The 24,497-nt window shown below is 42.7% G+C and overlaps 1 protein-coding gene across 2 annotated transcripts in view; it reads left to right on the top strand.

Annotated features, from left to right (window-relative positions):
• The window catches only part of MGLL (monoglyceride lipase), a 64,652-nt gene that overhangs the window by 12,825 nt on the left and 27,330 nt on the right, over nt 1–24,497 (top strand). For both annotated transcript variants that reach the window (XM_071550481.1, XM_071550480.1), the window contains exon 3: nt 9,164–9,270. In XM_071550481.1, the coding sequence (XP_071406582.1) occupies nt 9,164–9,270 (107 nt within the window). The remainder of the gene's footprint in view (nt 1–9,163; nt 9,271–24,497) is intronic.

Here is a 24,497-nt window from a genome sequence, read left to right as displayed (position 1 = left end):
AGGTGTGCACTTTTCATCCTCTTCCCTGCACAGGTGCTGGGGTGATGAGCTGAATTCTTCCTTTAATAACTTTTTCCTTGTCATGACTTGTCTGTACCATCCACCCCCTGAAATAGCAGCTTGAGACTGGAGGTGATCAGAATCATAGCTAGGGAATAAAACAGGAGCAATCCCTGTGTTTTTAAGAACCACTAATCTTGTGGAGAGATTGACTGTGAAGAGCCTCTGATGCACCCAGGTTTAGACCACTAGTGATGTCCTGCATGAAAAATATCTAGTGAAAAAACTGAAGTCAGAAAAAGTCTGCAGACTTGCTTCAGAGGACTTTAGCAAATGCTGCTTAACATTTAGATGTGATGTTCTCTGTAGCATTTGATTATTTGTCTCAAACCATGAGCCCTTCTTAACAAACACTTGAAAATAACCAAGCAAGCAAGCATGCTACTAGGGACTTGAACCTTACCAAGTACTTGTGTGGACCTAACCAGAGGGATGAGTTTACAAGGTAAAATAATTTCCATAATTTGAAAGCTACAGAGGTTCATCTAGAAATTCTCACCTCAGTACAGTCATACTGCTGTTGGTCTGCTGTGCTACACTGAAAGGTGAGATTAAAATATCAAAATGGGGCTGGGATACCATGCCATGCATTCTTGCATGGCTTGAGTTGATCCCTTAATGAAGCACACCTTGTTTCTATCTAGGAAGCCCCCTTGGTTAAGGAGGCTTTTAGTGCTGAGTTGGGTTTGTAAGGCTATGAACTTAGAGCAGCAATAGTGACTTGTCACTGCAACAGGTGTCAGTGCTCAGAATGTGCCGAGACTGCAAGAGAGCTCAGCAAAAAGCAGCTGGTTTTGCACAGCTACTTTGAAGCAAGGACATACTTTTATATTAAAAAAAGAAATCCTTTTTATTCTGTGACTGGATCTAGTACTGAACTAGTGAGTAGTGCTGAGTTGAAGTGATAGTGACTGTGCAGAAGAAGCCTCTGGCCCTCTAACTGCAGTTTTCTCATGCTTGGAAAGGACAGTCCTTTTCATCACATGAGACTTTCTTTTTCCAAGGCTTTGGCTCAGCAGGCAGTGCCTGCATTTTGATTTCAAGAAGAAACTGCTACAGGACTGGCTAAATGGTAATTTTTGTCCCTTTGGAAGTCATTGGAGGTTCAGTGCAAGTCCATGAAAGAGGAGGGGCAGTCTGCAGAAGCTGTTCTTGCTCTTACTCCCTATTTGTTTGTTCTCCATTGAGAATGGTGGTCCCGCAGCCACCTTCCATCTGCAGTGACTTTATTTCCAAGTCAAAATGAATTTTTAATAAAATTAACCAGAAGTGTTTTATTTTTTCCTGATTTCCAGTGGGATTTATACCAGAAACTCTTGTTTATTTGCATATTCTTCCTCCACACCCTAAAGCTGAGTTAAAAATTTTGGATGTGATTTCAGACTGACTTGAATTTTGCAGATGATACTTCTATTTAAGCAATGCTTTGCACCATTTTTTTTTTCAGAAAGACACTGACTGCTTTGTGCATCTATCCTTGTAGCTCCCCTTGGGAGATCTGACCTTCATTTTATCTCTCTTGTAGCCCTTGTACCAAGGAAGGGCTAAAGCAGAGAAAAGTACAGGACCAGGATGTTCAATTCCAGCCTTCATTCAAGTCTGATCCTGGGCAGCTCTGCCCAGGCTGCCCCCATGTCATCCCTTCCTCAGTCCTGTGTGGCAATGCCTACACCTTCCCTCTTGGGAAACAGAAGTCATAATCTTCTTTCAAAAATTTCTGTGCCCTGTAGAAGAGCAGCAGCAAGAGGAAAGCGCAGCTCCAAACCTGGGCTGCCTGTGTCTGCAGGAATCTTGTCTTCCTTGCAGATTCAAAGTGCCAGGTCTGGCAGTCAGTTTTGCCCAGGAAAATCCCATCTCTGATATCAAAGTGGAGGAGTGTCTCCCCGAGACAGTCCATGTAACCCTAGAAACCCTCCTCCTCAGATTTATCCAAAAAAGGGGTGGAAAGATCGAGCCCATGAGTCTTAAGCTACAGACCATGCATTTCAACTCTGATCTCAGCCTCATGTCCCCAGAAATATTACTTCAAAGCTTCCTTGAAACAAAATACAGCCGGTCTCTTTGCAGAGATTTATTCAGAGCTATGCAGTTTCAAGGATCCAATAATTCCTTCCCTCCCACCCCCACCTGAAGTTTCCTTCCTGTCTTTTCCCTGTATTAGACAGCTCATGAGTTATTCTTGGTGAGGGCTTACATTTTGAAAAGCTACAATAAATCAGTGTAAACTGTTTCTCCACATTGTTTTGTGCTGGCTCTATCTAGATCCTGTTGAACCTTTTGTTCTGAAATGTTTTTACTATGTATTTCTGTCTCTGTCCCATTGATTTATAGTGTCTGCACTTTCTGGTGTTGCTGGAGAACTTACACATATTACCCCTGCTGAATGTCATGGCAGTTCTCAAATGTCCTTCTAACTTGGTGCTGGTGAGGAATTGTGACTTTGAAATGTATGATGAGAGCAGGTTTGCAGACATGTTCCAAGAGACCTGCTTATACCAGCAGGTACAGACTGTAAAACTGAGCAAGAAATCTCTATGGCATAGGACAGTAAGATGGTGCTTAAACTAACTGCAGCCTCTTTGGACAGACTTCCATGGGAACTTCCAAGCCAGAGGAAATGGGGAAAGAAAGTAGGAAGAAGAGTTATTTTTTTACTTGCCAGTTTAGGATCTGGACAGGAATGAAGCTCCTGATGCTACTAGACTGGACCAAAATACGTCAAACACAAATGTGCAGAATCCTCAATCCCTACAAGTTCTTTAAAGTCAAGCAGAAATTGTGTAGCGTGAGCATAGTCCATAGCCCTTTGATATCTTCTGTTGTGCTTAAAGGATTTTCACAGTTAAACTATTACATTCATGAACTAGTACTCACCTGAGTGTACCTGGAAGATGTGAATTCCTGAGATGGGGAGCTCTGTGAGACATCCATGCTGATGCTCTGTGGTCTGTGATACTGAGAGATGGTTGATAGAGACTCAACACCAGGCTACTGCCATTCTGATTTGCTTTTTTCCCATAGTTTCTAAAAATAGCTGTAGCACTGCTAGTTTCATGCAACAGTATTCAATGACAGCTGAAGAAAGAGGTGGCCACCCAGATAACAGATTTATATGGCACAGCTGTGGGACAGTAGGGCAGTGGCTAAGAATGCATTTCTCAAAAAACCTGAGTGAGAGAATAAGTAAAGCCCTTGGATGCGATGCCTTCTTGGCACTGGATTGGAACTGGGAGCAAAGTCACTGCCTCCTGACCTTCAGAAGGAGCTAACTCAGGTGTTTCCTAGAGACAGAAGGATGGCATGAAGGGACACACCTGACTCCACTATAAATATTCCTGTCTAACTGGAGTCTCCAGGCTGAACCCTTGGCTGAGCACAAGATGAGAGAAATTGTCAAAGCTATTTGTAATCCCTGCCCATAGCCCAGGTTGTGTCAGGTTTGTGTGGGACACAAATCGCCTCAGGAAAAAAATGCAAAAGCCAACTCAAAAAACAGATACAGAGACATCCTTCTTCCAAACTTCAGGTCTTACACCCAAAGCAAGGGGCTGAAGAGCCCTCCAGAGAAAAGGTCACCAAGAGCAAACAAAAAATTTCTTCTTCATCATGCATTCTTGGAAATGATTTGCTGCTTTACTTGTGGGGTTTTTTACTGATAATCTAAAGAAATAGCAAGGGTAGAAAATTAGATTGACACTTAAACTCCAACAAAGTTACAAGTTGCTTAATGCACAATGTTATTATGCGAAAGATAACTAATTTTCATAGTCAGTGAGGTTCAGTCACCCAGCTAGCACAAAAATGCACACCTTTCAGTGACTTTACGTTATGATAGACATTGGAAGTGAAGTACACACATAGCGTTGCATTTTTAAGACATTAAAAGATCTGTGAACAACTGTCCAGTTGCTTGTCCAAGAATGTCACTAGTGAAATGGTTTTGGTAAATAAAGGTTAATTGTTCAGCTATAAAGGAACTGATAAATCAGCTCAAACAACAAAATGTAATACTTAAGCCAGTCATTTTTCTGGCAGTCTAGCTGGCTCAGAGCTTTCCTGTCAGTTTTTAAAAATTACTTTAGGCATTTAGTCTCTAGTATTCAAAACTGCTCAAGTCAGATGTTCTTTGTTAGAGCTGATCTGGTTCTGATAACAGCATACATAAGACCAAATGAAAAGCACTGTTGCCTTCATAGAATAACATGGTATTAGTTTAAGTTGCAAGGACTCAATTCAGGAAATCACTTCTGCATGTGATTAAATCGATCCTTATTCCAAACAGCATTTATAAATCCTTTTTTAACTTTCATCTTGTACTTTGCGAGTCCTGTTGACTTTCTTAAGAAAGTTTCCTGAGGTTACGCAAGTACTTAAATATTGTTCTGAAGAGGAATGCTTTTGAATGAGGTGGAAAAGATAGCATTTTTCATATATGCAGTCATAGGAAGCTTGTCTTCCGTTCTTTGGTCTAGTCCCAATGTTTTGGGTTATTTTCTGGTGGTAAAAGAGCATGCACAGGGTCCCACAGAAGTGGCTCTGCCCCCAGAGGACACAAGATATTAAAGTCATACCATCCTGCTCACAACCTTCTTTGTCTAGTTCAGTTTCAATATGAATTTTGTTGAAAGTAAAGCAAGAACATGGGTCATATGCTCAGCAAGACTCAAGTCCTGACTGGCGCTTCTGGCCTGCAAGGTTTCATAGCAGAGCAGCTTTCTGGGTGTGTTTTCAAGGTACTTTTCTTCTAACAACTGAGCCTCAGTTCCAGAAGGCACTGTCTGATTGCAATTGAATGTGGAATTGCACTTCTAAACAACTCTCCTGGCACAGCAGGTGGGACAACATGTGCCCAGCAGAAAAGAAAGTGAGAACCTCTAAGCCTGGTATCATCTTTGTACATAAAACTGCAACCTAAACACCACCCTGCCCTGCAAAGCTGCTCCCCACACAAGAAGTGAAATATTAGCATGTGATGTTCCAGTGAGAAATATGGAAGGGTTGGAAACAGCTAAAGCTTGGATCAGCTGGTGAACTGACTTTGTGTTGCAACCTGGCCTCTGTCAACTCCCAGCCTCCCTGATTCAGGAAAGGGTATTTGCATGTGCCTTGTACCAACTGCAGGTGTGGCATTTGCTGAATATTGCTGGCTTACCAGGCTGCATCTGCAACATAGGAGAGACTCCAGCACAGTGGAGTGTGGGAGCAGAGACTGGTCACGGATGTAAAACTTCACTTCTTTATGGGAGAGAGCTAAATACAGCCAGTAGTTGATTTAAATAGAAAAAGACAAATATTGTCCTGCCTTCTTGTTGCAATAAGTAACTGCATCTGTTTGCCAAGCTGTGCAGTACCAGGAGGCAGAAACCTGCAACGGGGAGGGAGGAGGAGGAGGAGGAGATGGTGAAGGCTATGGGAAGGGCAGAGATCTGTGACAACCATCTGTTACTTTTGCAAACAACAGTCAATAAACTGGTTCCCTTTAATAACCCTAATTGTTGTTGCACCAGTTGGGTGAGAGCAGGTGTGTGGGCACTTACTCATGCTCAGCTCACACCTTGGCCTTGTGTGGAGACGCCTGCCGAGTGTGGGGGAGTTGTGCTGTTGTGATTAGGTGCTTTCTTGAGCAGATGCCAAAGTAATGCTATTTCGAGATGTTCAGCAATTGCAGTTCCACCAGCCAAAGCCAGCTGAAGCATCCAAAGATACATCAGGTGAGAGAGACCAGAATTAGCATGTATTGGGGCACAGGTCAGTCTCCACCAGAAAGCTTTGCAGGCTCTGTGTGATGTTTTCTACGTGATCTGTGTGAATTTTCAGGGATTTCAGCAGCACAACTGCAAGAGCTGGCGGTGAAGAAATTTCTCCCCAATACCAGTTTGATCCATGACCAATACACAAACCTTTATTAAACAAAATTCTCATTGAGAGTGCTCACAGAGGCACTGCAGTCCTGCAAAATCTCAAACCCTGCAGGACTCCTGTATTAATTTTAAATGACTCTATTGAAAGCAATCTCTCATATTCTGTTATTCCAGCCATTGTGGTAAGGAAGGAGTAGGCTGTGATTCCAGAGCAGAGAAGTCTGCAAAAATGTTTACATACAGTAAAGAACTGCTGTCAGTCAATCTAATCACTCATTGCATTTTCCTGGCAGCTTGCTAGTGAAAATATGTTGGACCATGTATTTGTTATACTGCCTTCAGGTACTATTTGCCAAATCTAAACCTTTTGTAATGGAAAATGGAGGATTAAGTGAAAGAGCCGGTTCTTTCGGTCATTGTTCAGATGATGCTTATACTAATTTCTACTTTTCAAGCTGTTGTATTTAATGTGCAGCCCCTGTGCTTAGACCTGAAAGCTGGAACTAAAGAGCTGTGTAGATGTGACCTAGTTTTAAGTCAGTAAAGCCACTGTCACTTTTTATTGAACTACAGAACAGGTTACTTTTGTTTCATTGTAACAATTTGGAAATTTTGCTCCTTGTTTATTATTATTCATAGGACAAAACTTTCAAAAGCACCTATGTCTTCTAAACAACTACTGTCGTTAGGATTCTTAAGTCACAAACAGGGTTGGGGATTTTATTCAGTATTTGGCAGCCAAATAATAACCCACAGATCTCTTCCCTGTGGTGCACAAAGGCTCAGTTCTGCTCAGTTCTAGCAATTGTGTGCTAGGTGAGAGGAGAGGTCACAGGAACACCTTGCCCCTCTGAAGCATTGAGGTTTTTTCTTTTCTCACTGGTTTCACAGAAAATGAGAGGTCTGAGCATCTAGGAGGATGCTGACAGGCCAAGTCGTGGTACTGCATCTGTGTGAATGAAAGCAAAACAAGGGCTTTGCTGTCGGGTGGAGGGGGGGGGGGCGGTGAAATGACCAAGAATTTCCTGAAAGAGATCTCTTTGTCAGCTTCCCGTTATGTTTGCATTCACTTGATGCCATTCAGTGTATAAATTCAAATAATATTTCTCTGAGAAATGAAGGACTACATTCAGTCAACCAAGGTGCACCTTAATCTCTGTGCCTAGTCAGCAAAAACAAATAAAAGCCTTCTAAAGAGTAACTGAAGGCTTAAGTAAGACATTGTTCAGAGAAGCTGCTGTGTCTGTTGGATATCAAGCTAATGGGGACACAGGAATTTCTCTCACACTCCCTTATTTTCTCCATCAGTGTCCTATGCAGCCAGTGCCACCGTTCACTGTGCTGCAGAGTCCAGAGACTGTGGGTTAACAGCCTGACTTTGCTTCCTCCCCCCCCCCTCCCCCCCCCCCGTGTCATTTCTGAAGGTTTGGTACATCTGCCACCCCTTGTGAGGTCTTTTTAGGTGACCCAGAACCAGGGCTGAGGTACCATTAGGTGTAGGTGGAGGCAGAAGCAGTTGGATGGTGCCTCCAGTTTTCAGGGGGATGTACAGAATAATGATTTCCTCTTGCAGCACTGGCTGCAGTGTTTTGCCAGGCTGCCTGAGTCTGGCACAGTGGAGCATGTAAAGCTGTGATGCCTCTGCTGCAGCAAGTTAATATTCTACTCTGTGGAATGAGCAGTGTCTCAAGTTCTTCAGAATTTTGAGCTTGAACAATAGATCCTGCACTCCTAAATTCAGTCTGTCTGCCAGGTGTATTGATAACTTGACAAATATATTGACCAGACTTGATAACAAAGGAAGGAATGACTGCTCCACACAGATTGGTTTTAAACCCTCAGTGACAATAAGACAATTTGTAAGGCACAGCAAGTTAAATATGGTGCATGACCTAAATTCACCCTTGCTAATTGATGTCAGACAGATACCAGAGCATCTTTGCATTGCTGCTTTTGTGGTAGTGCTCTGTACAATCCTTCTGGTTTCAATGGATGCTCTTTCAAGTTGTCCAGCCAAGCAAATGCGTTGAAGGAGGTGATAATCAAAGAGTTAGAGAAGGAGTTTCTACATCATCCATCACGTTTTTAAAGTTTAAATATATTAAGATTTTATTGCAGTTTATTGCAGTGAATAGTCTATAAAGGTAAACAAAAACCTCAGTCAAAATAAAGTGGAGAAATTCACTAACTGTTAACTGCTGTCATTGTTTTATGTTGTCAGTTCATGTAGTATTTCACTGTTCATGTACTGCAAATGTCAAACTTGTAGCCTTCAAATGGTTTTGTGGTTGCTGATGTTGCAATGACTGATGGTTCTTTTAAACAAACAAGTTATGTTTATGTTGCTAAAGCTGGATTTTAAATAGTCACCTGTCAAATCCAGCAAAACTTCTGTAATTTCATTGCTACTTCTGCTATAGTTTTAGTCTAAGTCTATACAAACTTTATCTAGTAAAAACACTTTGGAGGTTTATTCAAGTTCAGTCACTTTCACTTGATGACATTACAGTAAAAATAAAGTATTATTCATAAAACTGGAATCTTCAAAGGTAAGTATATACAAAAATAAGTGTAGTCTGTTTTTTTATTATCTCTGTGGCCTTACAGCAGCTGCGTAAGAGTCACTTTAATCACAAAAGTGAAGCAGCTGTTTTGGGGCAGAAACTTTAATGTTAAAATTATTGGAGCTGGGTCAAAAGATAAAATTCCAAACTCCAAACAAAGTTCTGGACTCTGCTTGGGACCTATTTATTCCTTGGGTAAAATTTCATCTTGGAGTGCTCTGGAGCATCAGACAATGTTGTGAGTTATAAAGTTAAGGACAGTATTTTTATTTGAATTCCCAGAGAAATACCAATCTCAAAAGAAATAAATGTCAATATTTACACTGTAGGAGCAGTGTAGACACCTCAAGCCTGAGTTGGAGTTATCCGGCTCAGGGACTGACACTGATGCCCATCTGCATCTTTAACTTGCAGTAGACCATGGTGGCTCTGCCTCATGAGCAGTTGACTTCCATGTACTGTACTACTACACCTGGTGAAGACTGGGCTGATGGTGGGTCATGATGACAACAGTTTCCTCTCTGCTCAAACCCTCTCAGCCATTATATACTTGCCTTGTATTTTGCTGATGTCTGAAGTACTGTTGCTGAACTGAGTACGCTGGTTTCTCTTGCAGCTTTGAAGCCTTTGTGGGTTGATTGCCATGTTAATGATTTTATACATTGATGCTCCGTTTAGGGCCCTGGTATTTATCGCTCACGGCGCTGGGGAGCACTGCGGCCGCTACGATGACTTGGCCCAGAAGCTGACAGGACTTAACTTGTTTGTGTTTGCCCATGACCATGGTGAGTAGCCCTTAAACTGTTCTTGATTTACAGCAGCTCATGCCTTTACTGAAGTAAGTGCTGTTAAAGCTACTCAGCAGCGAGAGAAGAGTGAATAAAATATTTACAACCAGACATAAATGGGAAAGGGTTCATCTGTTGCTTTTGTAAAGATCTGCATATTGAATCTGTAAAAGCTGTCTCTGTATGCATTGAGTTTTCCTCAATCTTGCCCTTGACATTACTGCTGATGCAATTTTAACCTCTCTGTGAGGAATTATTTCTCTTTCACATGCCTCTTGGGGATGAAATGGTATTATCCACTATGGAAGTGGGACTAGGAGCCATTTCTGCTGGGTTCATGGTTGATGTCCTAAATGATCCCAGACGGAAGGCTGAAATGTCAGCATAGCTTTCATTTATGTATACGACTAGACAGCTGCAGCCTTGGAACATGGAGAGGCGTGGAGTCATCACAGACATCTTTGGACACATCTCCACAGTGCAGCAGAGACACCAGGGCTGGCTGTACACACCTCAGCTCTGACAAGAAACCAGCCCGAGTGTGCAAGGCTGTGGTAACACAGCAACACCCCTTTGGCCCTCAGTCAGTAGGCTGGGACAGCATTGTGCAATGTACACTCACTGTCCCTGCCTCTTCTGGCTTGAAGATCTCTGCTCTGTGCTCTGTGCTGTGACATAGGCTTGCTGGGTATCACCAGATCTCCTGCAGTGCATGGGCTGAGACATTCCAGTAACATATTTGAACTGTCTGTTTTTTGGTAGCCTCGTGTCACACCTCATCCTCACAACTTCATGACTTCCTTGTGCTTGGAAATCTTTGCCTTGATTTTGCCATTGCAGACCACTGTCTTCCTGCAAGGGCCACTACAGATATTAGCAAAGTGAATAATTGGGATTAATGATGGCAGCAGACAAAAGGCAAGGCCAAATTCTGAGCTGACAGGTTGAAATGGAATGAATGTTGGTGAAATCTGATGTCCTTCGGTCAGATCATCCACAGACACTGGAAAGTATACCGCAATTTACACAGCTGAAGCCAAGACTCAAACCTGCCCCTGGGTCTTCTCAAAGACAGAACTGCTTAATTTGAGTTTGAAGATCCCAAATGCATGTGAGTCATTGCACCATTTAGTCTGAGAGAGGAAACCTGACTGAATCCGGATGCCAAGGCTTCCCCTCACACTTGCTCTCGTGACTCATTTTCTCTCACAGCACTTTAATTGATGTGTAGAAATGATCCCTACATTTTCTCTGAAAAGCAGAGTACCTAGTCCTCGGGACATCTTGCAAGGAAAATAAATAAAAGCCCTGTGATTTTTTTGAACAACTGATCACATGCCACGTTGGGGACTGGATTTGCAAGGACAGTTGACCTGGGAAGAAGTGTTGTTGTTGACCACCTGAGTCTCTTTCTCCTGCTTTAGGCACAGTGTTTCTAAGTGTTGATTCATTCACCTCCATACACTTCCTTCTGAGTCAGTGGTAGGCTGGCAAGTCTGCAGTAATCCCAGTAGAAAGTGTCTTCATCCCCCTCTGTTTAACTGCATGGCATAAAGTTCATGGGAAAGGGAATGGAACAGGCCATATGGTGCCCACTCTGCAGCTGCTGTTAACAGACCACAGACAGTCCATATAAAAAGTTACTGAACTACAGGACACACAAGCAACTTGTGCGAGTCCCCATGAGCCTGTGAGAGACTGCAGTGGTTCACTATATGTGCTTAATGCTGTGCCTCAGTTCCTCATTCCCTTGAAGCCTGATAAAGGTTGCAAAAAGTAGAGCTAAAATAACAGTATTTGAAGAAACAAACATAGAAGAAATGACAAAACATTGTATTTATTTCATGGGTTTCATATGATCTCTTCTGTTGATAGAGAAGGGTCTTTGGGGTGCAGGCTCCTGTCAGGCATGTTTTGTGCTGTGTGATTATTTGCTCTCTTTGCCTTGAATATCTTTTTCACAAGAGAACATAAATGTTTTGTGGTTTGTTTGGTTTTTTGGAGCTTTTTATGCACTGATGTTGCTGGATTAATTAGTTCAACTAGTATAAATCTGGTTGCTCAGGTCAGTTGACAACTTCATTCTCCCTGTCAGACCTACAATTTTCTTTGTAAATTCGTTTTGGTTTTCTCATTTGCAAACAGGAGAAAGGGAAGAGGAGCATGCAAGCAGAACAATGGGAACACAGTTGTGTTACACAAAGAGCTGATTTAACTAAGCCTTGATTCACTGTAAGTTAGAAAGACAATTAAACATCTTTTAGGCTCTGTAAAATAATCTTTGGACGTAAAGAGGTAAGCACAGAGGATAAAATTTGTTTGATGGAATGTAAGTTACAGTCTGAGCTGGATGGCAGCAAGAGCTGAAGGACATAAACACTTCCATTGCCAAATCTGCTCTGGTCAGACAGGGAGGTTTATAGCTTTTCTCCACCATTTTATCTATTTCAAATCGCTTCAGCAGTGTGTTCCCCCTTTGTGTGCCATCCTTTGGATATCTTTGGATAATATTAATTATTCAACTGTATTAGCACAAGAGTAGCTGTCTGTTCCACATCTCATACAGTGGCTCTTGGTCATATGAGTTTGGTGTAGATTTCCTGACCTGGACAATTATTCTGGTTCTGATATTCTCATGGATAAAATTCCCAATACAGGCACATTTTTCATGAGATCATTAATGTGGTTTCATGATGTGACTGGCGTGATTTCCCAAATGAGTTGGGAAGTTACTAGGGCTGTAATATGCATGACTTGAATGACTTATTCTGTGTCTATTCTTCAGTCAAAAGAAGGAAAAATAATTTCCATTTTTATTGCTGAGTCTGTAGGAGCTTTCACACTGACTCCAAATCTTGCCAAAGGCAGCTCTGCATCGATGTTTCCTCTTATGCAAGTCTTCAGCAAAACGGTTGGTACTTCACAGAGTAACACTATTCCCCCCAATTTGTGTTTTGGTACTTTACTGCCCTGTAAAAGGTATCACTGGCTCAGTTCTCTTAGTATGTCAAGATCTGAACATTTACTCCTCAGGGTATTTTGTTGTAATCACAAGACTGCTGGACCTCATAGATATGTATTAGAAATTTTCTGTGGTGATAGTGGAAATGGAATTCCAGAAGACCTCTTAATCTTACCTTACATCTAACATTATTAATGGCTTTGGTTTATGTCAATTCCATGAAAGAGGAAAATGGAATTTCCGTGTAATACAGCATTTTTTCTGTGGTCTCTTATATGATGCATTTAACAGGCAGGTAACCATTTCCCCTGATTTCTGGGTTTACTTGGCATGCAGCCTCATGAAGACAGAGTTAAGGCTGCTGAGATGACCTTGCAATTCAGGTACCTTTCTGCAACATTAGGTATTTTGAAATGACATCTCACTTTCCCAATTTCATTTCTATCTTACTATTTTTTTATTATGGCAAGATTCTGATGACAAAAAAAAAGTGGCAGACAAACACATTAGGTTATTGGCAGTCAGTTTAGAAAAACTCTTTGAAGGAATACCTGTGTGGATTCATCAAACTGGAGTAATGTTGTAATTCTTCAGTCAGCTGCCAATTGCAGCTCCTTTAGTTATAATGCAGTATTTTTAGGGATGAGTAAAGCTGAGAGCCAAGGAAAACAAGAATAAAGGATAGAGAATGTGGCTTTGTTTTCTCATACCAGGCATTTTCAGTTAGTAAAGCACATGATGTTCCAGCTATCCTAGTCTCTCTTCTTAGAACATCTTATTTGCTGAGATCTAATCCTCTATGCTTGCATTTACATGGCCAGAGCCCAGAACAACCACAATTTCACCTTCAAACGTACTGATGTCAACTAGTAGAAGTAAAAAATGCATTTCCAAGATACAGGGGCCACAAAATTGTTTTTACTTTTCTCTTACACTTTATAACAGTAGTTGAAAGTAGCCCTCTTTTTCACTTGCTTTTGCTGGTTCTTCTTACAGGTATTGTGGCTGTGTTATGTCAAGATGAGGAAGGTGAAATACTTAGCCCTAACCTGGCAGCAGTTCCTAGCCATCAGACTCACTTCCAACCTCCTGCTTTCTCTAGGTAGAATAAGCCCTCTACCTGTCCTGGTACATGGAGACCTGTGACTCTTTGACCCCCTTTGAAGCTGTTGAATTTCCCACTCTCGAGTTATGTTTAATGTCAGATCAAAGCAGAGGGAAAGGTTGCAGCTCTAACAGCTTATTCACATTCCTTAGATGTTTTTAACTGAAGTTCAGCTTGCTTTGGCAGCCCTGCTGCTGCCTTGTGTGTGGGGAGCATTTCTGATGGGTTAGCAGGTCCCTCTCAGACACCCAGTGCTGCTTGTGCTCTCCATTAATTTTATCGCTGCTTTCTCTGTTTAAAGAAGGATTTATTTCTAAAATGTAGAAAATAGTTGGAGCAGAGATTTTTAAATGCATCAAATATTTGCTGCTTTTGTTTTGGATTTTTTTTCCAAATGATTGCTGTGTTGTTCTTGCAACTGTTAAAAGACCATTTTGTTGATGAGAACAGAAGGCTTTTATTTATTCATAGAACTGAGAAGGATTGATCTACACAGGAAGGTTAAAAAGGACTAAATATGGTCAAATAGGAGAGGAAAACGACCAAGAAGGATGTCAGCATTAATAAGAACGAGAATTAGGGTAGCACTGAGTGTGTGAAGTAAGAGCTCATGCACATCAGCACAAGGGAATGTTCTGGACAGCAGCACTCCCTGATGTTATGATAGGGCAGGATTTAGGACCATCTCCATGGATGCAGTCAGGAAAGCCTTGGCAAGAGTTATTTGGAGCTGGTTTGCTCACAGAGCAGCACAAATGCTCCTTAGTGGCTGGGTGTGGGGCTGCTTACCCACCACATCAATCTGCTCTTTCTGCCTCCTCAGGCTGAGCCTGCTGCACCAGAGCAGGACAGGTTTAAACTGCTTTTCTGCACATCCATAGGAAAGAATGACACTCATTGTTTCATTTCCTTTGACAAAAGGCTTACATTGGGTTGTGGGCATTTTTACTTACTTTTTTCCAGGTGAGGGCTCCTGGCCTTCAGCATGATACATGAACATTGCTGGGAAATACAATCTTCCATATGGGGTACTGGTCATAACCATGGATATGGACACGTTAGCATTTGCAGGAGTGCAAAATGACTGCTCTCCCCATGGTTATTCTTCTTCCTGTCCCCCCAGCAGCAAGATCCTCACACAGAACTGGGATTTGCTTGCACATAAAGTTGCACAGCCTGAACCAGACTAGCAGCCATGCTCACAGCAGTTGTACTGCTACTGTTGCACTCACCCTTGGACAGATGCTCTTCTTGGCTAGGAAAGAAAGCATAGCACAGCTATTGTGTACCTGTATTAGTGCATCTGCTTTTGGGCTTTTTCTGAAGTGATCAAAGTTGTCCTCCCAGGAGAAATTCATAGTGCTACCCAGTCTCATGCAAAAATAAAAGTCCTGAACCTACTGCATGCTGCAGGCAGAGGTGCTGTGGTAGGGTACCATGGCTGGCAGGCAGTGAAATCTGCACTCATGCCAAAGCAGAGTGTTTCCCCCACACAGATTGGAGTGGTGACTGTGAGGACAGGAGAGTCAGAGTCCAGCTGTCTGACTGAGTTCCCCTCTCTCCCTATGTATTTCCTCTGCATAAAACCCCACTCTTCAAGAATCAGAAGAACTTTTAATGTTTTTACTAACAATTTGGTTCTGAAGACTCATAGCCTGTTTGTGTTTGTCATATGAGGACTGCTGCAGCAATGAGAATTGCAAGACAAAGAACGTTCCTCAGAGTTTCAGATTAAATTTTGCAAGTACACACCCTATGGCAAAGGTATACTTCTGGTATTCAAATTCTCTTGACTTGCCTGTCTTTCAGTACTGTATGATAATTGATTTGGAGTGGAAAGTGAGCTGCTGAGAGGTGATTAACCTGTCCACCATGATACAAGTGTATGGACATAAATCTTTGTACATAGAACTCTGAAAACTGGTAGATTGAAAACTCATGACAGAGTAAATGCAGTGGGAATATAAGGTAACATTGAAATGATTCCTTGACCCTAGATCCTTGTTAAGTTTCATATGGACCCATGAGCCCTGCCTGGAATTCATCCATCCTGCTGTTCTAACCTGGGAAACACTGAGTCTTGAACACAGTCACGTCATCAGGAGCAGGCAGATGCAGGCAGAGATGGAAACTGAGTGGATACACCAGAGGAGAGTCACTCTGGTCTGCCCACCTCTCCTATTCTGTCTTGTCAGCATCTGCTATAGTTTCCTCTTAGCAGGGTCCCAGAGGAGATGGCTTTTTGTCCTGGCTTGCAGAGTACTGCCAGTGCTGTTTTATTCCTGTTTTGACTCCATATTCAGTACAGTCTCTAACCTTTCCTTGCATTTCCTTCTCCAGATGTTGAGTGAAGGTAGCAGTCAGGCTTATCTGCCTTCCAGGCAGTGGTGAGGAAAGCTTAGCATGTGTGTGGCACGAAGGAGGTGAAACCACAGTAACGCAATCGCGAGGTGAGAGTTCAGATACTGCAGTACACCATGTAATTCTTTAGGCAGTGAGACAACTGTGAGAACTTGGAGCAAAGTTATGCTATAAAACAAATAGGTAGTGAGTAAACCTAGTTCTGCCTTCTTTCTCTAGCTCTGTTTTGGTTTGGGGGATTCTCATGAAGAGATGAACGCTCCTGCCACGGATGAGCTCCAGTCAAAGTGAAACCTCTAACTCTTCTGGAGTGATGACTGGCCTTGTAGCACAGGATCTCAGAGCAGCAGTGACAGCTTGCTGAGAAAACCAGGTCTTTCAGTTTTAGCCTCTTGGAAATAGGCAAAATGATTCCTACTGCTAAGATATAACTTTCCCCATACACTGGACAAGCTCTTGGACACAGTCTTTCAGCTGGGTGGTGTATTTTCCTTTGCTTTCTCCCAAATGGCTGTGTGGGGTCAGACTCTATTGGTGGTTGTGATATGGTACTTCCCAGAGGGACCACAGCTTATGTAGGAAAAAGTGCTCTGGATACACCTCCTGTAACATAATGATGCTGAAATGTGCCTGTAATTGTATCATAATACCGTGTAGCCCAAAGGGACTATCCTGTAGCACAACAGGCAATTGTAAGGACTTTGAGAGGGGTTTTATTAAATGGAGGTTTGCACACTATTATTTTTATTTTTGAGAAGCCCATTACAGACTTCCACAGCCTGGTCTTGCTCTGGTGAAGTAATCTCAGCAGTGACTCTGTCACTTTAACTCTCACCCTTCATTCACACTGGGATTACACAGTCCTGAATCTCTGTGTGCACCACATGGCAGCTTTCAGGGCAGTCCGTGCTGGTTCCATTTGAGAGGAGCAACTACACAACAAAAAGAAACTGGGTAAATTCATGAAAGCAAATACCTGCAGTGCCTCATGCTCTAGAGGAGGCCACAAGCTGGGACTTGGAAATGCAAGCACAGCCTTTATTTTGTTTGTCATGTGAAGGCAGATGAAACAATGTGGTCAAGCCAGGAAGCAGTTAGACCACAGCAAACTGAAAATAAAGGGACAGTGAGGCTCCTCACAGCTGATGTGTCTGACAGTGCACACATATGCTGCAGTGGAGCATTTTGCTTAAAATGTTTGGGTTAGGGAAGGCACAGAGGATACTCAGAGGTGTTTCCTCTCTACCCAGGGAATGAGACTTTGTTTGTTTCATGGACTTCCCAGGAGTAATACTGGAGCCATGCTGATGTACAAGTGAGAAAAACCTGGTCCTGCATCTTTGTTTCAGGCAAAGGAGTTTGGAAATTGTGAAGACTAGATACACCTTTAGCACAGATGCTAGAAGCAAGAGCACCTGAAATTAGACACATAGTGTCATCTGCGATATGCTATGAAAACCTGCCAAACACACCCAGGCTGCTCAAAGCAATCTATTTGTTTATCTGACCAATTATTATTTTAAGTCAGATTTAATCAGGGTACAGTCAGTGATGTAAAACAGGCAGGTAAGTTCTGTGCTATAACCCAGAGCTGGATGCAGGCATTGTTGGAATGGGCAAAAGACAGTGCAGACGCTCCTTCATCACTGCCCCTGTATGTGGACATCACTAGATGATAATGTTGGGCTGCAGTAGAGATTGCAAAGGAGTGGTTATGGTTTCCTGATTATTCTGCTCCTCCCAACCGCTCAACCATTTCCTCACTACTGTAGATCCACCCTGTAACAACAGGTTATTGAATAAACAGCAACATGTCATCCAGTTGAACAGGACCTTTGGCTTGAGTCCTGGCTGAACTGAACTTGCTCATCGTGCAGCAGAGCTGTGGTGTGAGCTCTAAAGGGAGCAGACTTGGGACACCCTTTACTCCAGTCATGCCCCATCCACCTTCTGACACAAGCCATTCTCTTTGCTTGCTCCATCAGGTGATGAGAAGATGCTAAAGACCAGCTCCCCTGGCTTTGCTGCGAGCCCACTTTATGAGGGAATCCTTTTGGGGCACACTGGGCTCTGAGGGGCTGGCTTTTTACTCTGAAAGAAATGGGCTGTACAATCTGCCCTGGTTCTCCTAATTATTCACTGCTTACTAATGAACAGGGGGAGAAATGTCAGTGGGTCATTCCATGAGATAGTATATCTTCTCAGCAGCTGCCTCTTGAACAAAGCCTCGCTGTTGGCCTTCACACAAGGAGGCGTGAGGCTGGAACAACAGTCCCCAGTGAGAGCGGGCATGGTGGCAGAAGGAACAGAGTGCTCTCTTCTGAGCACAACGACTGAGCACGGGGTTGTCAGCTCTGGCCACTGTCCAGATCGTGCTCCTCGACCTGTCACTGTTAACTGTTAGCAGACAGACTGCATGACAGAGGAAAGACAGGTCATTCATTCAGGAATCTTAAAAGGCTTCTTTCTTCCCAGAAGGGTTGAGTCCTTCTCGCTTCCCTTCCACAGTTCTGCCTCTCAGATGAGAGATACCCTCCATGATAAAGAGGAGTGGGCCACTGAATTGGTGTGTGGCGCTGATAATGTTGGGGCTGAGTGACAGACACTTTGGAGGAGTGGTCCAAATAAACAGGAATAAAACATCCTTTATTTGGACAAAAGGTTCACTTTGGCTAATAAGAGAAACTAAAGAGGAAATAACCCTGACTGAACTCAGCTCAGTTTGTTTTACAACCTGTTGTTTTGCTTTGTTATCTCAGGGTTCTGTGCAATTGTAATCTGTATTCAGTCTTTACTGTATATATTAATTCCCAAATCAAGGGTCAAATTCTGCTTTAACAGGTGCTCAGGTAAATGCCGGATAACCTTGTCTCCATGTCAGAAAGCAGGTTCAGGATGCAAGTTGTAACTGCGTTTCCTATTAGTAAAGAAGGGTTGGCAACCTCATGTAATGTTTTCAACAGCTTACTTGCTCTCCCATAACCAGCTTTGCAGGCTGTAGGCGAACGTCTGCATGCAAGATGGTTGAGAGTGGAAGGACAAGGGCCAGATGGTTATTAGAGCTAAGACTGAGAGAACAGATCCTTTCATGTTGCTAGCTATGTCTGTTCTCTGGGGCTACTGGATAGACATCAAACTTGCTTCAAACTTTGTTCCTTTACTGACTTCCGTGGCAGGACATTAGTTCATGTCATCAAGGCCTTTGGCCCCAAAAAGCATTAGAGGAATCTGTACTCTTTAAGGGGGAAAGTAATAAATCAATGTTGCATGTACTATGAGTGAACCTTTTTCATTAATGGTGTGGATGATGGGATGGAGGAAACTTTCAGTCAGTTTACAGGGTAGAAATTGAGCATATGCTGGGAGGCTCCTAATCATAGGAACCTTCATGCACTGAAGAGACAGCCTGGCAGGGACTTTGTGAAGTTTCAACAAAGGCACTTGTGAAGTTCCGCATCTGAGGTGGAGTAACCCCATTCAGCGTTAATGGCTCGGCACTGAATGAATGGAAAGCAGCTTTGCAGAAAAGGACCCGGGGATCCTTGCAGACAAGTTGAACTTGGGTCAACAGTGTGACCTTGTGGGGAGTTAGGACACCACATACTGAGTGGTACTGGAAAGATTATAAGCAGCAACCAAAGAGAAACGATTATTCTCTTCCATTCAGAATTTCTGGGATCACATCTGAAACACTGGGTCCAATTTGCTCCCCAGTAAAAGGAAAATGTTGATATACTGGAGCAGGGCCAGAGGAGGGCTGTCAAAACAATTAGGGTACTGGAGAACAAGATGTACGAGGAGTGGCTGATAGAATTGGGCTCATTTAGCCTTAGAAGAGAACGCTAAGAGGGGATGTTATTGCTGTCTACAAGTCCCCAGTGGGAGCATGTGGAGGCAGCAGAGTCAGACTCTTCTTGGAGGTGCCCAGTGATGGGATGAGAGGGGACTGAACCAAGTCATAGCATGAGCAGTCCCAATTATGTACAAGGAAAAATGTTTTCACCATGAGAGCAATCAAATGTTGGAGCAGGACCCAGCAAGGTAGGGACATCCCTAAACTTGGAGATATTTAAAACCCAACTCAACAAGGCCCTGAAAACCTGAATGAATGGGAAGCACATTGAGTAGGGGCCTGAACTAGATAATCACTTATGTCTCAGGATCAGTTATTCTTTATGAACTGAAGAGCTGCTAGTATTTGGGATGTTGTATCCAAAAATAAAGCACGGAAGATTTTGAAATGGGTGAATAAATGACCTTCTTAAAAGCAGACTCTAATGGTAACCACAGTTAGGAACAGCTTCATCTTCAGGAGGATACTTTTTGAAGTTTTTGCACAATGAGGAAAAGGAAGCGTGCTTATTTTCACCTTTATAGGGACAATTTTTGCATAGCAACAGCAGTTCTTTAATGTGACTATCTTTCCTATTGTTTGTCAGATGTGACTAATTTGGATGAAGTTGTTTCAGGAGCTAATTACTGATGATTCCTCACCTATAAAGGTATCTTCATGCTGATGTGGACTTTGTTATCCTATTGAGTTACAAGTGAGTGTTTCAAGTTACTGAACACCATTTGAAAAGTAAAGAAAAAATATACTTTGTGTATATCACTCCTGTTGGATTAAAACACTATTTGGTTTCATTCAATACCTTTTTAGGTAGATAACAGGAGTCAAAGGAGCACAGTCCAGCTCAGGTTAATGACGAGTTCAGCACTAACCTATTAAGGAGTGTGGTATACAAAGAGCGCTCTTATTTGCACCAAACAAAACCAAAGGACAGGAAGTTTTACACAGAGAGAGAAAATGTATAACCTGGCAATAAATGCTCCGAAACTGTCATTTTATCTTCGTTTTAATGCTCTTTGTAGGGGTGGTCCTGTGGTGTAATGGTGAGCACTCCGGACTCTGATCACAAGGTCGTGAGTTCGAGTCTCAGTGGAGACCGTACCGGGCACTTAAATGCCTCCCTGCCATCTGAACCCATCAGATCCCGGATGCTCAGCAGGGTCAGCCCTGGTTAGTACCGGGTGCTGTAGACAGTCCTGAGGACTTCACTGTCACTGTCCAAGCTTGCTCAGCCGTGGCAGATGGACCTTGGGACTGAAACGGTGGGGCCAGTCCTTCGCATGCTGAGTCTCACCTAAAAAATCCACTGCGCAGGCTCGAAGGGCACATCCCCATGTGGGGCAAGCCCTTCCCAAATCTTCGTTAGCAAAGTTTGGCCATACATACAATGCTCTTTGTGTCCTGCCTACATTGGAAATTGATGAATAAAATTGCTCTTACTGAACTGAACAGCCACAGTATCAGAGGAAATGATTCTCTAAAGCAGCAAAATTTTTCAAAACTTGAAATGAGAGATTTTCCTTATAATGTAAGCAGTGGTCTGAAGGCTCACCTAAGCTGCATGCATTTGTGTGTTTTGATCAAAACTGTCAGTCTCAATCTAATTTTCATCAGAATTTGTTATTAACAGATTCCCTGGACCTGCTCCATGCAAACCTATCACACTATGTATGTTGGCTCAGTCTGAAATTGCAGGAGCTGATGCAGGGTCTGAACCAAATTCAGGCTCCTTCTGAGGCATTACCCCTCTCCTGACTCACGTTCTTTCATGACCCAAGCTCACAGATCAGATTAAGGGTTGGGAGCAGAGTTTCACTTGGCAAAATCAGGATGCAGAAGCAGCCCATATACTGCTTTTTATACTTTGTAGTTCTCATGTTCGCTGTTTGTTCATTTGCTCATTCATAAAGTGTAGCATGTCGTCCCCAGGCTGGATTGCCTAATTCCAGCTGGTGGATCTCCTTCATAAATAATAGCCCTGTTGATTTTCCTGGGAGCAGCTCTATTTGTTATAAATCATGAGCAGACCTTTTAAGGGAGTATCTCACAAGCCCTAAAATGAATAGATATATTTGTTATTACGAAAGATGCAGAGAATTTTTAAAAAACCAAAATGTTCTCTAGCAGTGACTGCAAACAAGTGCATATTGCAGAAGCAAGTCCCAGAAGCAAAATAGTGAACAACTGGAAAATTAATACTTTGTCAATTCATATATTCAGGTGCTTCCCTTTTTCATAAGTCAGAAAGTGTTGCAGAGAAAAATATTTGGTTACAGTGTTTGGTGTTTTAAGTTAATCATGCTTCTCCCATTGCACTTTCATTTTGAATGTGAAAGAGGACATTTATTTGTTTATTAAAATATCCTCCTGTTAGATGCACAGGCTGGAAGACACTCCCTGCCTTATCTGGGCATTTGTTCCTGTAAATATCATCCTTCTGTGTTTTTCACAAGTGGTCAAAGCTCAGTGTTTAACCAAGTTTGGCTGCCAGCAGACACTGTTCTGGCTGAGCAGGCTGTTCCAGGTTCTTGCTCCTCTGACTCTTGGAAGCTCCTCGCTTTTTGTCCCAATATATTCCTGCTCACATTGGGGTCTTTTGGTCTCACGCAATGCCTGTCAGGCATTAACATTGACGTCTATCACTTACGATCCACACATCCCTTCAACCTTTACTGGTTCTGTCTCTCCTTCCCCCTTTGAGGCATCAGCTAATTCCTGCTGGGGGCCAGATGCCCTCAGCTTTGCCTCTCACTCCTCCAGGGATGATGCCAATGTGTACGTGCCCAGCTCAGCACTGCAGCCTCTCTTTCATTTCAGAATGCCCTTAACTTAAACCCATGTTTATAATGTGATTCTTACATGGTTTGGGGATTTATTTCTTAGTTGCTTGAGCCTTAATTGCTTCTGTGCTGCTACACACACATTCTTGCATTCTCTGAAGGCAGTAGCTAAATGTCACTAACTTCAGTGGGGCCAGGATTTGACTCAGGTTTTAAGGTTGTTTTTCCTATTTTAGTAAGAAGCTAACATATCTTGGACTATTATTTCAGAGAAGAAAATACCATTTTAGCTCATAAAGAGATGTACAGGGAACTAAGAATCGTGGTTGGTGATTCAGAAAAATTATTTCAGAATTTTAAGAAATTAATCTTGAAAATTGAAAGCTTTTGGCAGTGTGATCATCTTCACTTCTGAGCCCATTAGTAAAGTAAAGCAGAACATCTGGTTAACCTCTGGTTGCTTCTCCAACCCAGTTGAGATTCTTCAGCATCCCAGTAACATTCCTTTCAGCCTTGAGCATCTTCTTTCTTTGTAACAAGAAAATGAGGATGGCAAAAGATCTCCCAAAGCCTAAGGCCATCTGGAAGAAGTCTTACCTGAAGATGTATGTGAAGCCTGCTTTGAAGTCTTCTGTGCACTCTGGCAGTCAGGGAGCCAGTCACAGTGAGGGTATTTCAGTTTCATAATGCTCTAAGTCATCAAAGGAGAACTCATCAGCTCATGTCTGTGAGCAAGAGCCAGTCCTCAGACAGTAGCATGTCCTGGTCTGTGCCAGCTGTGGCCAAATTTTAGTGAACTAGAAAAGCTCTTTTTCTTAGATTTCTCAAGACTTCCCTGAATTTCACATCGCTTTGGTCTGGCCTATGATCTGTTAGGTTTCAACAAAGCAGCAGTTTTAGCCATGGATGTCTTTTGCAGGTAGTGCTTCCTGTCAGTCCTATGATCGACCCTGCACGATTCAGATGAGGATGTGCCTCATTCTGTGTCACAGTATCAGGCTATGCAAGGTGTTTGGAAACCCCCACTTGGCTCTGCCACAGGTTTGTCTTGAATCTCAGGAAAAACACTTTGTCTCAGTGTATCTCAGGTCTGTCATGGGAAAATCTGAACATGATGCTGACCCACTTCCAGAGAGCTGGCAGATGAAAAGACCTGAGCTCCAAAAATGCAAAACCATTATTGTGAGTGGCTCTTCACAGGCTGAGAGGAAGATTCAGCCAGTGAAGAGAGCAGCTTAGAATAAAATATCTCACCAATATTTAAAGGGGTGGGGCAGCAAAATAAGAAATGTTAAGTTGCAACTGTATAGTGGTTTTTTATGTCCAATGCTAAGATGCTTTCAGAACAGCTGAGGAATGGGACTGTGATTGGAAAACAAACAACCATGTGTCAGGTAATTACAAGCCACATGACTAGTTTATAGTTACATGTCCTTTGTTTGACCTTGTCTTCCGGATTGCACCTGGAAACTTGAGTACTTCAACAATGCAGAAATCTTATTCTGTGCCAGCTATTCTGTTAGTCTAAGCCTGTGCTTTACTCCACCCTTCATCAGTATTGATTGCTTCATGAGTAGGAGGAACCTGTTTTAACCACAAGGTGAGATTTCCCAGATCATTGAAACTGATGCCTGTCCTGTGGCACTCAAGGGTTAATTTCTCTGAAGATACTGTCTGCAGATTCAGTTCATGGGGAGAGCTGTTATACCCACAGCATCTCTAATGCTGGGATTTATTCAGGGCTTGGCAGTACTCTCCAATCTGAGAATCCTTGTTTAGTTTCAAATATATTTTTTTTAGAAAGTGCTGAATTGTAGATGGTACAAAGACTAATGCTATCAACCCAGATCCCTTAAAATTGACATTCTCCATGCTGCATTTATTTTCTGGTTCTGAATTTACCAGAGACAAAGCCTGCTGGCAGATCCTGGCAGCTTGTCCAATGCTATGGAGCAGGCAGCCTGACCCATCATGGTGCCAAGTTCATGCTCAGCCCAGCAGAGCACTGGGGGAAGGGAGAGAAGGCTGGGTGCTCTTCTGATCTGACTGCCTGATACCACCTGTCATTTTGATTACAGTCCCATGCCTTTGCATGAACCTTGCACCATTGCTGCCCAGATTCTGAAGAGAGTTCTCTCAGAGCTGCCAATATGCCCTTGCTGGCTG

The sequence above is a fragment of the Pithys albifrons genome, chromosome 3 (assembly GCF_047495875.1).
Source record: "Pithys albifrons albifrons isolate INPA30051 chromosome 3, PitAlb_v1, whole genome shotgun sequence".
NCBI classification, from domain to species: domain Eukaryota; kingdom Metazoa; phylum Chordata; class Aves; order Passeriformes; family Thamnophilidae; genus Pithys; species Pithys albifrons.
Note: the sequence above shows the minus strand (reverse complement) of the source record. Positions and strands in the feature narration are given on the sequence as shown.